The sequence below is a fragment of the Penicillium crustosum genome (genome assembly GCF_028827405.1).
Source record: "Penicillium crustosum strain IBT 35664 chromosome Unknown utg000004l_segment0_segment0, whole genome shotgun sequence".
Classification (NCBI taxonomy): domain Eukaryota; kingdom Fungi; phylum Ascomycota; class Eurotiomycetes; order Eurotiales; family Aspergillaceae; genus Penicillium; species Penicillium crustosum.
In genome coordinates this window covers 2,946,842-2,964,586 of record NW_026623125.1, presented here as the reverse complement: position 1 = coordinate 2,964,586, position 17,745 = coordinate 2,946,842, and the positions used below count along the sequence as shown (strand labels likewise).

The following is a 17,745-nucleotide window of genomic DNA, read 5'->3' as shown; positions in this document are numbered from 1 at the left end:
AATGGGTTCGTATTGTTGATTAAACTACCCAGCGACGCACGCTATAAGTAGGCGCATAGAGAATTCATTAAAGGAATTACGCATTCATAAATCTCTTCAACAGGGGAAGTACATTTATTTACTGTTTAGAGTGGGATCAAGGTAACCAGGGGTTATTGTTACACCCGTGGACGCCCACGGCTGCGTGACTTGTTACCATCACGCATCATTAGCGTCTCTAGACTGCTTTCACCATACTCTTATCCAATGTTCTTCCCTCATGATTGCAGGGATCACCCCAACCTGCAGAACCAAGACGTTTCCGGTACCAATGGGCACGACATATCGAGGGGAAATTATGGTCCTGTACGAGATGTATCAACAACTGACGTGGCGAGCACGGGTATTTCAGCCGTACGCACGAATATCCCAAATCATCCAATAATATATCAATGAAAAGATCCGCATGATTGGTGAGATACCCTACGGGTGGAATCCCATTAGTTTCGTCCACTACAACCTAAATGCAAGCATTATCGGGCTGTCACTGACTCACTGGAGGGAGGTAAGGGGTCTTTCGGATTCTTTCCGTACACCATACGGAGTATGGAAATTGAAGCAGGAGAAACTCTTAGCGCATGCTGAAAATGTATCTTAATTCATTTCTGCCGGAGAAGATGGGAGTTGGGGTTATCGCTTTCATGCGGCTGATCTAGCCCTATGGTGTAGTTTAATTTTGAATGCTAAAATCGTTTAGCCGAGATAGTAAAAGCAAAAAGATATCGATAACTGCAGTATACACTCCGTACTCCATAGGCAACCGCTTGTCTCTGTGGCTACGTCAACCTTCCCTGAATTCACTGTGGCCTTCCTATTTGGGTGAGATTAAATATTATGCCATATACCCTACCCACTTCCTTAATCCTGGTTGACATAGTAAAAGAGTTGACATAGTAAAAGACTGCTACTTAACTTACTGTATGAGTTCGTTGTGCTATGTTTTTGTCTTTTCTTCTTAATTATTGTGTTATTCCTTGGTCTAACGGAGTATCTGACAGAGAAACTGCAGTTCATGAAGCACCGGAAGATACTCAAATAGGAAGGTGTGTCGAGAATGACAAAGAGGGGGGTGTTAGTTGTAGCACCCTGTTGGCATATTTAGATGCAGCTATCAAAGATAGACCAAGAAAGGGAAGATAGAGAGAGAGACCAGTGAAACCCTCTATGTAGCCCTAAAGCTGGAAATAAATAAGGTTTCGAGGGTTTAGTCTCATCAATTTAGTCATAAGGTCCTTGTCCCTACGGAAGTACAGAGTATACATCTACTTGCACACAAAGCTTTCCCTAGCCCCCTGTTCTTGGCAAGTACAGTATGTCTTCTAATACTCCGTACGGTTGCCCATAAATGTAACCCCATAAATGTAACCCTATAAACACGGCTTTGGTATGCGGCTTTTATAGTGCCTAGACGCTCTTGATTATTTTGTGCAAGTTTTATTGCAGTCCTTATCACATGCAGTCAGCAATCGCGCTTTAATAATATGTGTATTGCTTTTTAGCCCCATGGCCCCGCAAATGGCAGTCCGCCACGTACTAGCGGCTTCAGTTGCCCCTCGTCCCATATTTCAGTCAGCATTTTGATTTCAGGCAGGTGACCTAAGTGATAGGTGAGATTGTGCGACTGTCTCCAACTTCCTAGACAATTCCTGCAAAGCTCTATAACGTATCCAGCAATTGATTTTATCTGATATCCACCATTCTCACGTGGAGGATATACGACGCTCACCACTGTCCCATTCCAATCTAAACGAGATGGATCCCCTCAGTATCACCACCGGCGTACTTGGAATCACCGAATTCGCTTTTTCCAGCATCAATAATCTTCGGAGCCTTATTGATGGCCTTAACGAAGCCAAAGATATGCTGCAAGATGTTACATCTGATTTGGAAGCCATACAGCTTCCACTTTCCGCTCTGGAGAATCTTCAGATTTCCGATAGCACAACTTATGACGAAACGAAAAAAGACCTAGAGAAGACCGGTGTCGCCGAAGCCGTGAATAATTGCGGACAGGCATGCGCTGAATTTACAAAGAAACTTGAGCAATGGACAAAGCATTCCAGTACTACGAAGCTTTCCCTCAGGGATCGACTATCAGTCGGCTTGTGGAACAAGGAAAAGATTCAGACATTCAGGACGCGGGTCTCTTCTTGCCGGGCTATCGTCCAGTTTGCCATCGGGAGCACCCAATTGTAAGTGGCCATGTAAGTGCCATGATAGATAAACTGTGCTAATTCATCGATTGGAAGATTCATACTGATCCGATCGGAAAATACATCCACGACAGCACGGGAAGAGACAAAGAAGCAACTACTAATTATCGAAGCTTCTATCCAGGAGAACACCCAACTCATAAAGAGAAAACAAGAGGAAGCGTTGCAGCGCAAGACGGAACTTGAAAGTCCCGAGGATGAAGACGAAGATGAAGACGGCGGCGCTCAGCGAGCCCTAGCCATTCAAGAGATTGAACAGCAATCACGCGTGCTGGAAGTCGAGCAAACTGCTTCTACAGCTGTGTCCGAATTAATTTCGAAATTTTCCGTACCGCAGCCTACCAACGCATACAACATTTATTTTTCAGGTTGCCACAATAAGGGCATACAAGTCGGTCACAGCACAGGTACAATCAATTTCACCAGTTCTCTCCATTAAGAATGGTCAGATGCTAGACTGAGTATTAGGAATGAACTTGACTTGTAAGTTCCTGGGAGCTTGATCGGAAGGCTGTGGGCCTTACAAGAGGGCGCATGCAAAGACTGGAGTCCTCCGCGCTACCTCCAGTGTTGAAACATCCAACTCGTGACTGTATTGTTTATACTGCGCATTGAATAGAGAGCAGCGGCAGGCTTTTGTAGTACAGCAAAGTGATAATATCAAGGCATGCTCATATATGGAGGGATCTGATTATTCGGGCTCGGGTGACGCCAATCCCTGGGTAGTAATCCTACCCTACACATAATCAGTCGAATTCATGATTTCAGTTGTCCGCCAAGTTGGTTCCCTCTCCTCGCGCCTTGGTATCACCCGATGTTAGACTCTGGGGGCTGAGGATGTGCCCCACCATCACCTCAGAGCCAGACAGACAATCCTTCGTGAAAATACAAAGAACATAGCGCTCGTTGGCCTCGGCGGTGTTGGGTAAGCACATGGAGAGCTGTTTTTACATAGACTGTTCCTGACAGCTCAAAGCAAATCGCAACTTGCTGTCGAATACTCTTACCAGATCCGATCCCAATCGCCGGGAATATGGGTTTTCTGGGTGCATGGGAGTAACGAATCCCGGTTCGAATACCTGAGAGTCTTGTCCGACATCGACCTGAGGCCAACTACGAATCAAGATCAGTCTCTGCTCTTCTAAGTGACTCTAGTAACAGGGAGATATCGCTTTCTGGCCTAGAGCTTGATAACTCCAGTGACGGAGAGACATCTGACTCTGATACCGGCCCCGATTTTGAAGACGACGTCACAACACTAAGGGATTATTCATTCGTAACTATCAAGGACAAAAGCACTTTCATGATGCACCGACTAGTGCAACTGACTACACGCACGTGGTTGAAATCTCATGGACAAATCGACCAATGCAAGGATAAATTCATCACCATCCTTTGCAATGACTTTCCTACCGGAGAATACAAAAATTGGGAGAAGTGCAGCCTACTATTTCCTCATGTAAAATCGGCGATGTCACAGCGGCCGACATCAGCTGAGTTACAACGGCGATGGGCCTCGCTACTTTACAGAGGTGCATGGTATGCATGGCAAATCGGCAATATTGCGGATACAAGGAAAATGGCGACAAAATCAACAAAAGAAAGAATTCTTTTGTTAGGTAATGAACACGAAGAAGTCATTATCAGCATGTCTATGTTGGCAACAGCGTTCCAGCTTGAGGGTCGGTGGCAGGAGGCCGAGCCGCTCCAAGTGCGGGTGATGGAGACTAGTAAGGCGAAGCTCGGCGAGGGTCATCCAGACACATTGACCAGTATGGCGAACCTGGCCTCAACGCTTTGGTACCAGGGCCGGTGGAAACAGGCCGAGGAGCTTGGGGTACAGGTGATGGAGACTCGTAAAGCAACTCTCGGCGAGGATCATCCCGACACGTTGACGAGTGTGGCAAAGCTCGCATTAACGCTTTGGAACCAAGGCCGGTGGAAGGAGGCCGAGCCGCTTCAAGTGCAGGTGATGAACAGTAGTAAGGCAAAGCTTGGCGAGGATCATCCTGACACATTAGGGAGTATTGCAAACCTCGCATTGACATTTTGGAACCAGGGCCGATTAGAGGAGGCCGAGCCGCTCCAATTGCAGGTAGTGAAGGGCAATAAGGTGAAGCTCGGCGAGGATCATCCGGAGACGTTAAGGAGTATAGCGAACCTAGCTATGACATTACAAGACCAAGGCCGATGGAAGGAGGCCGAGGAGTTCCAAGTACAGGTGATGGAGGCTCGTAAGAGGAAGCTCAGCGAGGATCATCCCGATACGTTGATGAGTATGGCGAATTTAGCTATGGCGTTTCGGAACCAAGACCGGGGGAAGGAGGCTGTGGAGCTCCAAGTACAGGTAACAGAGGCGAGGAAGGCGAAGCTCGGCGACGATCATCCCGATACTTTGATGAGTATGGCGAACCTCGCTCATATCTTAAAATCTTCGGGTCGCGATGCTGAAGCCATCGATGTGCTTCAAAATTGCTTCGCCAAGCGAAAACGAATACTAGGTCCAGACCACCCAGACACCATATCTGATTCCAAATTCTTGCTGAAATGGGAATCCCAAACGCCTCGGCGGAAGGGGCTGGAACAAGAAGCGCAGTCAAACGATCCTGTCATAGGCTGATGACAAACTTGAAGAGAAGACAAAGAGAGAGGCAGGAAGGAGAAGCCTTCCCTCCATGAGCATGCCCTGGCCTGAAGGATCAAGCACCAACGACCAGGTGCCAACAAAACGAAATGCCTGTATATAAACCCTAATGTAGATAAGCTCAATACTTGACTCTCACATGTTGGGATTCTTTCTACCTTACATGTCTACGTTCCTGGAACAATTGTTCCTATCATAGATTGACTTGGTGTGCCCTGCTCTAACTGGATTGGTCTAAAACTGCGACGAACATCACTGGCAAAGCATCTAGGATAAATCAGAAGGAAAGTCACTAACAATCGAGCTAGGGCTATGAGATATTAGTATTCTTAGCAAGGTAGCACTTCAAGTAATCTATTATAAGTTTCAAGGTTATTTACATAAGTAGATCATGGATCGGACGTAATTCGTAATAGTAATACATAATCCACTATTTTCCGAATCATCACTATTTAAGATGCCCGCCCTAGTGAAGTTTTGCGGTTTTTTTGTCTTCTTTTTGCGTGCCGTAGGAATGGCGCAATAGCGCTCTTGGGGGATATCTGCGAGGTACTCGGGAAGAGGGAAACGATCTTCAAATACAATGCACCATATACTCACTTTATTACGTGCTTCGCATGAAGAGCACTATATAGGATTAATTAAATAACCTTCTTTTATGGTCATCATATATAGCCGATTGCCGACTGTCGACCTATACCTAGTATGCCCTTGCGCAAGGCTCACCTGTCATGTTGTGATCAAGCCCACGCGCATTTCTCTGGTATTTGAAGCCCTGGACTCCCTGGAAACTCGGGATATTAGAATCGATTTATAAAAAGGAATATATTCTCAAAAGCCCCGACATATTTCCTTGATCTGTATATATAATTCGAAGATGTGGTTCAACGCGGTGTTTATGATATTGGCATCTCTGTGCCAAGCCATCACATACTCCCCAATAAAACCACCTTCATACCCGTTGGCAGTGCGCAGTCCATACCTTTCAGGTAGGTAGATCACTTTCCCCAGAATTCAGTGGTTGACAGATCTGCAGCATGGATTCCCGGAAACTCAGTCGCATCACTCGGCTCAAGTAGAGCGCAATTCTGGGCCGGTAATGATCTGATCTGGACCGTCAGCGCGCGGGTCGATGGCGTCGTGTGGAATCTCTTTGGCGTGAAGTTGCCCTTGGCCGGAACCAAGTCTGGGACTGTGACAAAGGCCGCCTACACGTCCACCCATTCCATCTTTACCGTAGAAGCCGGTGCTAGGACTTTCAGTCTTGATTTCTTCTCCCCAGTCTCACCGAAGAATTACCTTCGCCAGTCACTGCCCTTCTCTTATCTCACTGTCACCCTTGCTGCGGGTGACTCGACCTCTGTGCAGATTTACTCCGATATCGATGATAGCTGGGTCGGTCAGGCAAATGACGTGAGCTGGAATTACTCTTCCTTGAACACAACCGGCGTCTTTGAAATTACAGGCGTGGATACGGCAACATATTCGGAAAACGCGAATGGCCAAGCCTTGTGGGGCAGTGCCGTCTACGCCACCCGTCCCCCAACCGGTGGTTCGCTCTCCACTGCTTCCGGGCCGTCGGCGTCGGTGCGTCAAAGCTTCATCTCAAATGGTACTCTATCCGACACACATGCCGAATGGACTTCCACTAGCGTGGTTGGATTCTCGCATGACCTCGGGACAACCGCTGAAGAAGTCGCCGTGACGTTTGCAGTTGGTCATGTACGCGAAGAATCGATCAATTATTTTGGCGCTGCTCAAACGGGTTACTACCGAGCTCAATACCCAAGCATCCTCGATGCAGTCTCCTATTTCTTGGATGACTACTCGGATGCAAACGAGGAGTCTGCGACATTTGACAGCCTCATACAATCAACCGGTGTCTCAAGCTATGGATCCAACTATTCAGATATCCTAGCCCTCTCCGTCCGTCAAGTCTACGGCGGGATCGAAATAACCATCCCAAACGACTCTCTCGACACAAGCAATACCCGCGCTTTTATCAAAGAGATTTCCAGCGATGGGAACATAAACACAGTAGACGTGATCTTCGCAACCTTCCCAATCTTCTACCTCCTAAGTCCGGACTACATCAAGCTTCTCCTGGACCCAATCCTGCAATACACAGGAAGCAGCGCCTACGACAAATCATACGCAGTCCACGAAATAGGCGCCAGCTACCCCAACGCAACAGGCCACCCATCAACCGGTGAAGAAATGCCCATCGAAGAATCAGGCAACATCATCCTCCTCACGCATGCCTACCAACTCGCATCCGGAAAAACAGACCTGGCAACAACCTACGCATCTCAACTCTCCCAATATGCATCCTACCTGTACGAGAACGGCCTCTACCCAACCTCTCAACTCTCCTTAAACGACGCCCTAGGCGAACTTGCAAACCAAACAAATCTAGCTGTCAAAGCATCTGTCGCCCTCGCTTCCTATGGAAGCATCACAAATAACGAAACATACACCTCCTACGGTAAATCTTTCGCCACAAATATCTGGTCAGACCTCGGTAGCGCCGATGGAACACATTTCCTAATCCAATATGGTATACAACCTTGGTTCCTCGTTTTCAATCATTACCCAGATCTCCTCTTCGAGCTTGATCTTTTCGACGAGGCATATAATGCCACAGCAAAGTTCTACCCGACTGTCCGACAGCAAGCGGGTATTCCACTCGACGGTGCCTTAGGCTGGGGCCAGACGAATTGGCAGTCATTTGTTGCTGCTACTGTTGAGGGTAATGCAAGAGAGGTGTTTATTGCGGATTTACATGCGTATCTTGCTAATGGATTGAATGAAGCGCCGTTATCGGATCGGTATTGGGTTGTTGATAGTGGGGAGTATGTTGCTGGGGAGTCGTATTCTTTCCGTGCGAGGCCGACGCTTGGGAGTCATTTTGCGTTGGCGGCACTGTCGGGGAAGGATATTTGGAGCTGAGGCTGGATACCTAGGTATACGTCGGAGCTATTTGCAGCTAGTTTTGATGCCACTCTGCTGGGTGGTGTGTTTATGAACTCATGATAGTCACAATATACGTCATTCAATACTTACGATTCAATGAGAAATTTCTTAGCATGTTTCGGAATGGTACGGGGGCTGAGGAAACTACATAATTTCGATCTTATGGTTTTTGAGAAATATATGGAAATTGTAAGAGTAAGAAATACATAGAAACACTCAATCCTTGACACATTCGGATGATGACCGTTCATCCTAAAAACAAATTCACTTTGGAGTCTACAGGTTTCCAGGGAAAATCATACAGGGAGGCAGGAAGATGCATTGGAAGGGCCTGTGGTCAGCTTTCAAGGAGCCTTGACCTCGACAAGCAATTTTCCTGCGAGATGTTCAGCATAAAAGCATAGATTTTGGGAGTAGACGTATACCTAGGTAGTCCTAGGATGCCAAGCTTACCTGTATTCACGCCATGATACAGTTGCACCAAGGCAGTTTCTGCTTGCGATATACCCCCTCGCACAATGGTTTCCCTGCGCTGCAATCGACCTTCTGCAAGCCACTCGCTGAGCTTCCGTCTGACTTCGGGGACCTTATCCATATGATCAAAGACAATGAAGCCTTCCATGCGAATCCGCATCCTCCATATCATCATGTAGTTCTTTGGCCCTTGAACCTCCTGTGCATTGTATTGGCTGATCCCGCCGCACATGACAAATCGAGCATTCTTTTTAGCACAGAGAAGAGCCAAGTCGAGAACCTCTCCTCCAACATTGTCGTAAAAGACATCGATCTTCCCTTGCGCTAGGCTTTTGAACTTTTTGGCGAAATCGTCACTCTTATAGTTTAACGCCCCATCGAATTTGAGCTCATCAACCAACCAACGACACTTCTCATCCGAGCCTGCAATTCCATACACCGTAGCGCCAAGGATCTTTGCAACCTGTCCAGCAATAGACCCCGTTGCTCCTGCTGCGCCGGAGACAACCACAAAGTCCCCAGGCTTGACCTGGCCAACTTCGACCATGCCCCAGTACGCAGTAGCTCCTGTCATTCCAAGGACACTCATATGATCAGTCAAGCGACCTCCACTGGCAGGATCAGGTGCAGGCACAGCCTCCAGGGAGCTTTCATTGACAATGGCCTGCTCGGTCCAGCCTACAATCCCAAGGGCATAGGAGCCGACTGGGAACTTTTGTGATCGCGAGGCAGTCACACGGCCCAGAGCATGGCCACGCATGATTTCGCCGATTGCGACCGGAGGGAGATATGAAGGTACATCGTCCAGCCAGCCACGCATCGCGGGATCCAGGCTTAGATACAGGGTTTCTAAGATAACATCTCCATCTTGAAGATCTGCTGCAGTGGGAGTTTTATGCTTTTGTGTAGCAAATGTCTCCCCAGGGATAATATCTCTCTCGGGGCGCTGTTGAAGATGGATGGCAATGTGTTCGGTTGGTTCGGAAGACATCTATAAATAACTTGAGATCAGTATGATAATATGACAGGAAGAAAAGCAAGCTCTGTAAGCCCTTCCTTACTGCTTATGTCGTCGATTATTCAACGGAAGAATAGTCGGATGTTCTTCAAAGGAGAGAGACCGATAGGCTTAAATCTTTTGTATGAAGAGAGGAAACAATGGCTATCAAACCTCTTAAGTGTTCCTCTTCTCAATCTCCCGTATTACCAAGCTAGGTATCCACCCACTGAAGACAAAGAAATAGCAGCGCTCTATTTGTGATTGGCTCATATACAATGGTCGGGGTTTCTGATTTTAAATCAAACCTCGGGTTTAGGCCTCGTTTTTGACCTCTGGTACCCCGCTCTACAACAATCTAAGATGACCCATGCATATATAGCTGGGTGCTTATCTCCCTTACAAATCCACCTCCATTTTTGATAGTAGTTTACAAGCGCTCTCTCTCTCTCACAAACATATGAAAATGAAGCTTTTTACCTCATACGAATCCTTGCATCACCACGCTTTAAATTAATGTTTTTACAGCCATCTATGCCTCTCTTTTTTTGGTTCACAAGTTGTAAGCTTACAATGACATCAGAGCTAAGCCTAAATGGGACGGTGGACCCATAGACCTCGGGACCATCCCGAGGTCCCGCCCGAGGTTCTTATGTTCTAACGTCAGAGAGCCTATCTGCCCTTGCCATTTTGGGCAGGCGAAGCATCCGCTTTACCCGCATTTGGTATTATTTTATGTACTTAGTGTACAGTGTTACTAATCCTTTTTATTAATATAATGCTATCCACGGCCTATTTTAACGAATAATGCTAATTCCAAAAAGGGCAAGATCCAGTTATTGATAACAGACACAGTATAAATAGAGTATGCATGTAGCCTTTACAGTAGCCCTGGTTCATATTGCTGAAATAGGTTGCTCCGTAAATCTGAGCATCAATATAGTCATCCTGGCTTTAAATTACTACGAGAAAGTAGTAGATCAGTACGCGCATGTTGGTTCAATTCGGATTGCATATCGAAAGTTCAGTGCCGAAACAGGCATTCCTCTCACCCTCTGGTACTCACAGCGGTGCAGGGGTACGATGGATTATTGGGATCATACGTTCATCAACCCACGTTCATTTGTAATCTATGTCATCTCTTCGATTATATGTGGGGATGTGTTCTTTCTGATATCATTCTGATATAGGGCTATCCTTTTTAGATTTATATAGCTATTAGTCTTAGGACCTATCATTTATATAATCAGCTCCTAAACCAGATTAGGTAACTTCCCAGAGATATATATGCCCGTGGACTTCTCTTTTCTTTCTCCAGTCTCACTAGCTCTCCACTGTCTCATCACCCAGTCAGCCTCATCAAATGCAAGATATTTCGTCCTCTATTTCGTCAAAATGGACCAGCATGACTTACTCCTCATCGGCGATGCGTCAAGTAATTGCAACTCCTGTATACGCTCACTAACCGCATTGCTCACTAAAATAATTTCGATTTCCGCTGACATAGGATGCTTTTCGCGAATCGGAGTTCTGGCATACCGCAGCTACCAAGCTGACAGTGTCCTCGAATGGTCAGGATGGCTGAATCAAGGCCAACATGAATCCTCGCAAGAACCTCACCCCGATCTCATCGCTTTCGCCAAAAGACTCCGGGAGAATGTCAGACGCAACCGCGGTGAGGCTGTTAAGACAGCTCTGGCAAAGGCATGCCAGGTCATGCGTGCAGATGCAAAAACACCGGTCTTTCTTTGCGCTAAAACGTGCCCTACTGCAAGTTATTTTTACGGTAGTAGTTTGTAGTTTGTTCCACCCGAAGAAGGAAGATCCCCTGATGGCCCCGAGGTCGTACTCTGGATACGGCCCTGCATTTTTGACTGGGTATCATCATGCAATACCCTTCAAGGCGGACCGAAACAGGCGCAAGTCTTTAGCATTCTTAATAAATCCATGATATCATGGAAATATTACTAGTACAACTACCTGTGTTCTCGGACTGGTGGAGCTTGTGTTCATATGAAAAGCCACCTTGTAAGGGACATTTTTAAGGAGACAGTTGACCTACTCCTGGCATGGATGGGGGGTGGACAAAGATCCTCCTGCCTCCGACAAAGGTCAAGCTGGGGATATCCCCGCAGAGTTGTTACACTATCTCGGTTCGTGAAATTGACAGCCTTGATGATGAGGAAAGTCTACGCACATTTCCGTATTGCTTGACTGATTTGAGGGTTTGGGGGAAGAAAGCGACAACATCACGAGGGTCAAGTTGACTGCCGATGTCATGAAAAATTATATTTCCAAAAGGACGGACCCTATGCCAGACTTTACCGAAGGGATCACATCTATGATCAACAGTGTCCCTGGACCAGAAATATATCCTTGTGTCTTCATTGACCCGACATTGAGCTTTAAGAACGAAAAGTATGGTGCAGAAGATGGGAGGAATAAGCCCATCTCATCTCTGACCTAATCTGAGCTTTTGCATGTTGCAACCCCGGTATTCTTTGGCGGTTTGGCGGTATCTTGACTAGACTAACTGTTGTAACGTCAGCGCGCGAAATGCCCGACCATATCTCCAGCATCTGTGCCAATCATGTGGCCAAAATTCCGTTTGTATTAGCATCAGAAAAGTACAATCGACAGTTCTGGAAGGTCCTCTTACATACCATTGTGCTAGGAACGAAGCTGCTAGCTCGATCTGCTGCTCTTCTTGCTGCCCTCAGCCTGAGGATGGGGATTGTGCCGCTCATTGAAGTAGCAGAACAGGAGATGCTTGCATTCAAAGACAGACGGAATGACCCTGCAATACCTTAAACATGGAATCTCGGATGTTTGATACTTCTTCTTGACACTTATGAAGCACACTAGAAACGGCACGATATGGGGTTGATCATGACCCAATCTCGGATCTTGAATCTCACTGACAGAGATTTGTTTGGCCGTCTTGTTACTTACAAACGTCTAGAGGAGCCTCCACACCCGACTAACAGTTCAAGTCCCATTCACTCCAAATAGAACATTGTAATCAATCCCATCGACTTCGAGTACAATATTCGAATCAGTCGGACCACTAGTGACATGTCAGGAGTGTCAGTACCCCCGATCCCATCCGCAACTCCAAGAAGCTAATCTCAACCCTGCGAAAGATCCTCAAACGCAGCAAAACAAGCGATGGCAAATGTTCGCTATGCTTCTCAGCCTATGGACGCGATGGGTGTTTCCAGGAAATGTGCATTGACTGCCTATGGGATGGTACAGGCACAACTCTGCAGGGCTTGTGATCAACAATGCGGTGTTGGGGTGTCCATTTTGTCCCCGATATCCCACCCTTCCGCTAGTGGAGAAATATCGGCCGGGTACTCAAGGGGTCAAAGATATCGCCAAAGCAGTCCGCGACAACGAGAAGTTCATCTATGCATGGTGCTGCGAATGCGATACTGCCAAGGAGGTGGTGAAGCGGAACCGTTGGCCTACAGCACCTCTTGAATAGACAGACTGGGTTTGTGACCAGTGTCACGAGGAGATAATCAGTGGAAGGAGAGAGCGTCGGAGAAGGCGGCACCTAGATTGAGGATATATACATGATGACAAGGATGATTATCAATGGACAACACTCCTCTATGATAAGTGATTAACTGTTGGATATTTCATTTGTGAATTGTTTAAACTAGCTAGCTACCTTGCAGAATAAAATCTCGTTTAATGAGAGCCACCCTTTAGCTCCAAATTAATATCGCCCAAGAAGTTCAAATAACAGAAACAGAGTAGTGAATGTGAAGAAGAACCCAATATAGAGACCTCCAGCGGCGTCAGAAGAGCAAAACGTCGCAAAGAAAATCACAACATTGGAAAAGATGGAAAAGCACAAAAACATCAGGGGGTATGGGTAATGGTACAAAAATAGAGAAAGTCAAGGGGCCGAGAGGCATAAGGGGAAAGTAATGAGAAGACTAGTACGGCGAGTTGACAATGTCATCCCTGGCAAGACGGCTGCTCCATCCACTGCGCGCACGGTTTGGTGTGGCGGGACCAGCGATACTCTCCCGCGTAGGCTTCTGGAAGGTACGCTTGGCGACCATGTTGACCTCGTTTGGTAGAGCAACGATGACATTCTTGTCAGAGCCGAACCGGAAGTTATCGGCCATGACATTCTCACCATAACGCTTGATAGTGTACGGGTCCTTGCGGTTGGCAACAACCTTCTTCATACTCCATGTAATGATGAAGGGACCGGTAGCAGTAACGATACTGGTTTCTGTTGAGTCAACACCAGTATTGAAGCGTGCCGTGGTGAATGAGAGAGGCTGTTTCGTCTCGTGTTGGAACTGGGCAACGTGAGCGGGCTGCAAGCCGAGACGGCGAGGCTGAGGCTTTGAGTCCTTCGCGAAAGCACGCTCGAATCCGAGCTTGCCCTCGTTCTTGCCTTCCTTCTGCAGCGAATCAATTAGGAGAAGGTAGGTACGGCAAGTTGCCAGGACCCAACGTCCATCTGCAGATACATCAAGGCCGATGATCGGCTCGCCGAGAGCCGGGATGTGAGTCTTCGCATTGATGCCCAGACGGTCGAACATGCGGATGTCACCCTTATTAGATGCGACAGCAAGGTATCCCTTCTCAGTAGTAGCCACAGCCGAGAAGTCATTCTTGCTGGCATACTGCTTGAGATCGGAGTCGACAAGCTTGTTGCCAGAAAGACGAGGATCGATGCGGTAAAGGGCGTTCTTCGAGACACCGACGAATGGCTGCGCCGCGGTCATCTGTGCGAATTTCTGCGAGTTTGTTAGTTTATCACGAGATAAGTATCAAGATGTGCGAGGTCACTTACATTTTCGGGAGCAAACGTCTCCACGGCAATGTCGTCATGGACCTTCCATTCATCGACGATTTTGCCATACTCCAGATCCATCTTGTACAGCGAGTTGGGATCATCTCCATTCTGAAGAATCATGTTCTGATCCTCAGCATGGAGCATGACCTTCTTGGGGCTGAAAAGGTTGCCCTTAGGGGTCTCAACCTTTGAAATAGTCGTGGAGAATTCAAGGTTGTTGTGAGCGGTGTGCTTGAAGACTCCGATCTTGGAACCGCGCACAACAAATGATCGATCATGCTTGTAGCCAACTGCCAATTGTGAGTTGACATTTCCATCTGCATCGCGCGTGACAACATCTTCTTCCTCTTCGTCGCTATCGTAGTGTTCACTACGTTGAGCGTCGTCCTGGTCGCCATCATACTCCTCTTCGGGCTCTTCTTCCTCTTCCTCAACTTCTTCCTCTGGCTTGTCGTCGGCATCTTCCATGGTAAGATCCTGGAAGGCGTCAAGAACATAATCGCGGTCATTCTCCTTGACTTTAGTCCACTTCAACTCATTGAGCTGTTCCCACAGCGCCTGCATCAGACCCTCCTGGAACCGTTCTTCCGAGGCTTGGTCCTTGAACCGCAGGAGCCATGAGTAGGCCGAACCATCTTCGCCGTAATGGTTGAAAATGAACGAAAGATATTCGAAGTTGAAGACGGGGTTGATATCGGCGACGACAGCTTGTCCTAACCACTCCTTATCCTTGCCAGAAATCTGGAGCCAGTACTGCCAAGTACCGACCTCCGACACAGTTGCAACGATGTCCGACTCCTGGAGCACAAAGGTTCCAGTGGAAAAGTCGAACAGATGCAGCTCGGCATTTTCCTTGCAAAGAATCTCCTTAGCTTCGGGATGGGCTGCAGACGGTGGGGCAGTAGTCGGTTCCTCCTCAAGAGTGGCAGTCTTAATCTGTCCTTTAGACTGGGCATATTCCACGTCTTTTGCCATAGCTGCAGCTGAATCCTCTGCTGTCAAGGAATTTCTGGTCGGCGAAGAGACCGGACTAGCAGATGGAATGGGCTTCTCTTCGTTGTATGAGAACTCCTCCAGCTCTGCCTCCGTAGCCTTCTGTGCACTGCGGCGATGTTTACGTTCGTACTGACACTGGAGGGCGGCAAGCTCGAAAGTGGCAACTTTGTCCGAAGGGACAGAAGAGTCACAAATGAATTCAAAGAGATCACCAGCGTCGCCGCTCAGATCATCCCAGGCCAATATCTTTGCGCCTCCCTCACGGAGTTCAGAGCGAAAGTGGAGGGTTTGGTCCAAGAGGAAAACCTTCTCGTCCTTATCTAGGCCGTCGCCCGCGCCTTGCTCGCCGTCGTCATCCGCAAGTTCTTCCTCGCCCTCTTCATAAGCTCTCTGGATTACAAGCTGGTACTGGAAGTCCTGGCCGGTACGTCGGATCGTGGCAGCAGCGTCCTTGAAGATAAGCTCAGAGTAACCTTTGGGAGACTGTGGGCGGACCAGGTACAGCTCGCCTTGGGGGATTTCGATGATGGATTCTTTCGAAGCGTCACCAAACAAAAATTTGCTCACTATTGAATTCAAGGAAGACGAGATATCAGTTTACTAGTTCAAAATGCCCACCAAACAAAAAGGTGTCCTTGTATGGAGGGGTTTGGCGGGGCATGAAAGGCGCGTTGCTTACCGTTGCGGAGCATAAACATGGTTGCGAGGGGCAGCTGCCAAACAAAAATGCGAGAGGCAGTTGAGAGAGGAAGAGAGGCAAGAAGAAAAGAAAGGAAAGTAATGCAGGAAAGAGCAAAAGAAGTAGGCACAGTAGCAAAGGCTCTTTCTGCCTATATGAAGAGGATAGCGAGAAAGAAGCAAAAGCAAGTCCTCAAGTGCAATAATCACAATGAAAATCGCTTCCGTCATAGATTCCAAGGTTGTGGCTGTTGTGGCTAATTGCTGAGGTAAGCACCCGAGTTCGCTCCATTCCTAAATTGGCAATATGCTTTTTCCTACATTCAATTTCACTGCCGTCTCTTAGTCAAAGAAAGCAAGAATATACATAAGGGATAAATGGGCGCAGTTATTGAGAATTTACAAACCTGGTAAAAGTTAGTTAAGCATTGACAAAAAGGGACAGTAGAGCTCAAGGAGGTCAAAAGTCCACTGCAGACGACGACCAATGCAAGACTATCGATACAAGCGTATCTCCATATCTCAATCGCTGGCTGTCTCTTTTGGCGTTGTAAACATGTACAAGGTATTCGTATTTTAGATAGTTCAAACTATTCCTTCTCTTCGTTTTCGTCCTCGCTTCCTTCCTCAAAGGCAGCAATCTCATCAAGCTGCTTCATCTGTTCAGCTTCCATCTCTTCCTCATTCGCATCATCAGCATCATTCTCGGCGTTGTGCTCCGCATCGTTCTTGTCTTCCCTCAAAGCTCCGCCTTTCCGGGTGGGAATGACCTTCATGAACGCCTTGCCCCAGTCACGAAGCTCCAACCATGCAAGCATGATCTCAATGACATGGTTGGTAGCCAGTACCGGACGGTGTGCCATTCGAATATACTGCCCAATAGGCAATTTGGCAGTTTTGATGCCCTTCGCAACCGCCTGGTTGTAGCAGACTGCCTTGTGTCGGTTCTTATCCACTAGCGCCCCGACAATGTAAGTACTGTAAGGCTTGAGCTCGGTCAAAGTATTCTCACTATCACTGCTGAGATAGATGATTTCCCCGTCCTCAGGCTTCGCATCAATTTGGTCAGCGAACGGGCCAGCAAGCTGACCTCCTCGCGCGGCTGTCATCTGTTCTTTAGCCACTTCGCTAGCATGCACAAAATCTTCCTGGAAAAAGCGAACACGCTTCCAGTTTTTGTGGCACGCCAACACAGTGTCGAATCGCTCTTTCAGTAGTTTGTCGAATGACGAGAACATCATGTGCCCGTTGAATACTGCGCGGCTGTTGTCTGAGTACGATCGCGTAAGCTGGCCAGCCAATGAGATGCGCTCTCTGTCAGACATCAGCTCGTCGTAGCCGCAATCCATCACGAACGTCAGAGGTAGTAGTGTGGACCTGGTGTGCTTGGCTTTCTTGCCTCGCCATAAGTGGCGTAGCTCGTTCACAGCTTCCTCGCCGCCTTTTTCCCTTGCCTCCTCAACCATAGCCCTGCGACGGTCTCGCTTTTGTATGAGCTTTTCCTTCTTCTGGGACTTTTGAAGCGCGCGCTTTTCCTGGTGAGCTGCGGCGCGGCGTAGTTTCTTCATTTGATTTTTTGACATAACAGGCGCAGCTACCTCGCCACCATCTTGAGGTGTAGATTCATTGGTGGGTTTCGTATCCTTCTGAACCGTAAATTCTGAGAGATCGAGAGGTTCGTTGCCAATCTGAGCGCACGCGGGCTCCGGTTCGTTACCGGCAACATCAACAGCTCCAGTCATGGCAGGGCCGAGCACTTCGTGGGTGGTATCTTCGTCGTGGTCGATTTTGGCTAATTTCCGAGGTCGCTCTTGCTCCTCCATCATCCTCTAGTGGAATTGGCAAGCAAAAGATAAAAGGTGGGCTGTCGACTGTAGATCAAAAGTTCAAATAGCGCCCGCCCCGA

General features: G+C 47.7%; 8 protein-coding genes across 8 annotated transcripts; 5 read left to right on the top strand and 3 right to left on the bottom strand.

The window, feature by feature from the left end:
• Positions 1-1,791: 1,791 nt before the first annotated feature.
• N7487_010163 (Cytochrome P450) lies at positions 1,792-2,691 on the top strand (the record flags this gene model as incomplete). The annotated part of the gene is made up of 2 exons (XM_056877893.1): positions 1,792-2,231; positions 2,289-2,691. The coding sequence occupies 2 exons, from the start codon at positions 1,792-1,794 to the stop codon at positions 2,689-2,691; spliced, it is 843 nt and encodes a 280-aa protein (XP_056726473.1).
• A 1,281-nt stretch (positions 2,692-3,972) lies between these two features.
• On the top strand, positions 3,973-4,872 carry N7487_010162 (TPR domain protein; the record flags this gene model as incomplete). Its single annotated transcript, XM_056877892.1, has 1 exon — positions 3,973-4,872. One exon carries the CDS (start codon positions 3,973-3,975, stop codon positions 4,870-4,872), a length of 900 nt encoding a protein of 299 aa, XP_056726472.1.
• A 901-nt stretch (positions 4,873-5,773) lies between these two features.
• N7487_010161 (glutaminase family protein) lies at positions 5,774-7,845 on the top strand (the record flags this gene model as incomplete). The annotated part of the gene is made up of 2 exons (XM_056877891.1): positions 5,774-5,885; positions 5,933-7,845. The coding sequence occupies 2 exons, from the start codon at positions 5,774-5,776 to the stop codon at positions 7,843-7,845; spliced, it is 2,025 nt and encodes a 674-aa protein (XP_056726471.1).
• A 368-nt stretch (positions 7,846-8,213) lies between these two features.
• On the bottom strand, positions 8,214-9,334 carry N7487_010160 (MDR family NADP-dependent oxidoreductase; the record flags this gene model as incomplete). The annotated part of the gene is made up of 2 exons (XM_056877890.1): positions 8,214-8,245; positions 8,323-9,334. The coding sequence occupies 2 exons, from the start codon at positions 9,332-9,334 to the stop codon at positions 8,214-8,216; spliced, it is 1,044 nt and encodes a 347-aa protein (XP_056726470.1).
• Positions 9,335-11,896: 2,562 nt separating this feature from the next.
• On the top strand, positions 11,897-12,151 carry N7487_010159 (uncharacterized protein; the record flags this gene model as incomplete). The annotated part of the gene is made up of 1 exon (XM_056877889.1): positions 11,897-12,151. One exon carries the CDS (start codon positions 11,897-11,899, stop codon positions 12,149-12,151), a length of 255 nt encoding a protein of 84 aa, XP_056726469.1.
• A 66-nt stretch (positions 12,152-12,217) lies between these two features.
• N7487_010158 (uncharacterized protein) lies at positions 12,218-12,575 on the top strand (the record flags this gene model as incomplete). Its single annotated transcript, XM_056877888.1, has 2 exons — positions 12,218-12,326; positions 12,400-12,575. 2 exons carry the CDS (start codon positions 12,218-12,220, stop codon positions 12,573-12,575), a joined length of 285 nt encoding a protein of 94 aa, XP_056726468.1.
• A 712-nt stretch (positions 12,576-13,287) lies between these two features.
• On the bottom strand, positions 13,288-15,859 carry N7487_010157 (uncharacterized protein; the record flags this gene model as incomplete). The annotated part of the gene is made up of 3 exons (XM_056877887.1): positions 13,288-14,106; positions 14,163-15,727; positions 15,841-15,859. The coding sequence occupies 3 exons, from the start codon at positions 15,857-15,859 to the stop codon at positions 13,288-13,290; spliced, it is 2,403 nt and encodes an 800-aa protein (XP_056726467.1).
• A 570-nt stretch (positions 15,860-16,429) lies between these two features.
• On the bottom strand, positions 16,430-17,662 carry trm10 (tRNA (guanine(9)-N(1))-methyltransferase; the record flags this gene model as incomplete). Its single annotated transcript, XM_056877886.1, has 1 exon — positions 16,430-17,662. The coding sequence occupies one exon, from the start codon at positions 17,660-17,662 to the stop codon at positions 16,430-16,432; it is 1,233 nt and encodes a 410-aa protein (XP_056726466.1).
• Positions 17,663-17,745: the final 83 nt, after the last annotated feature.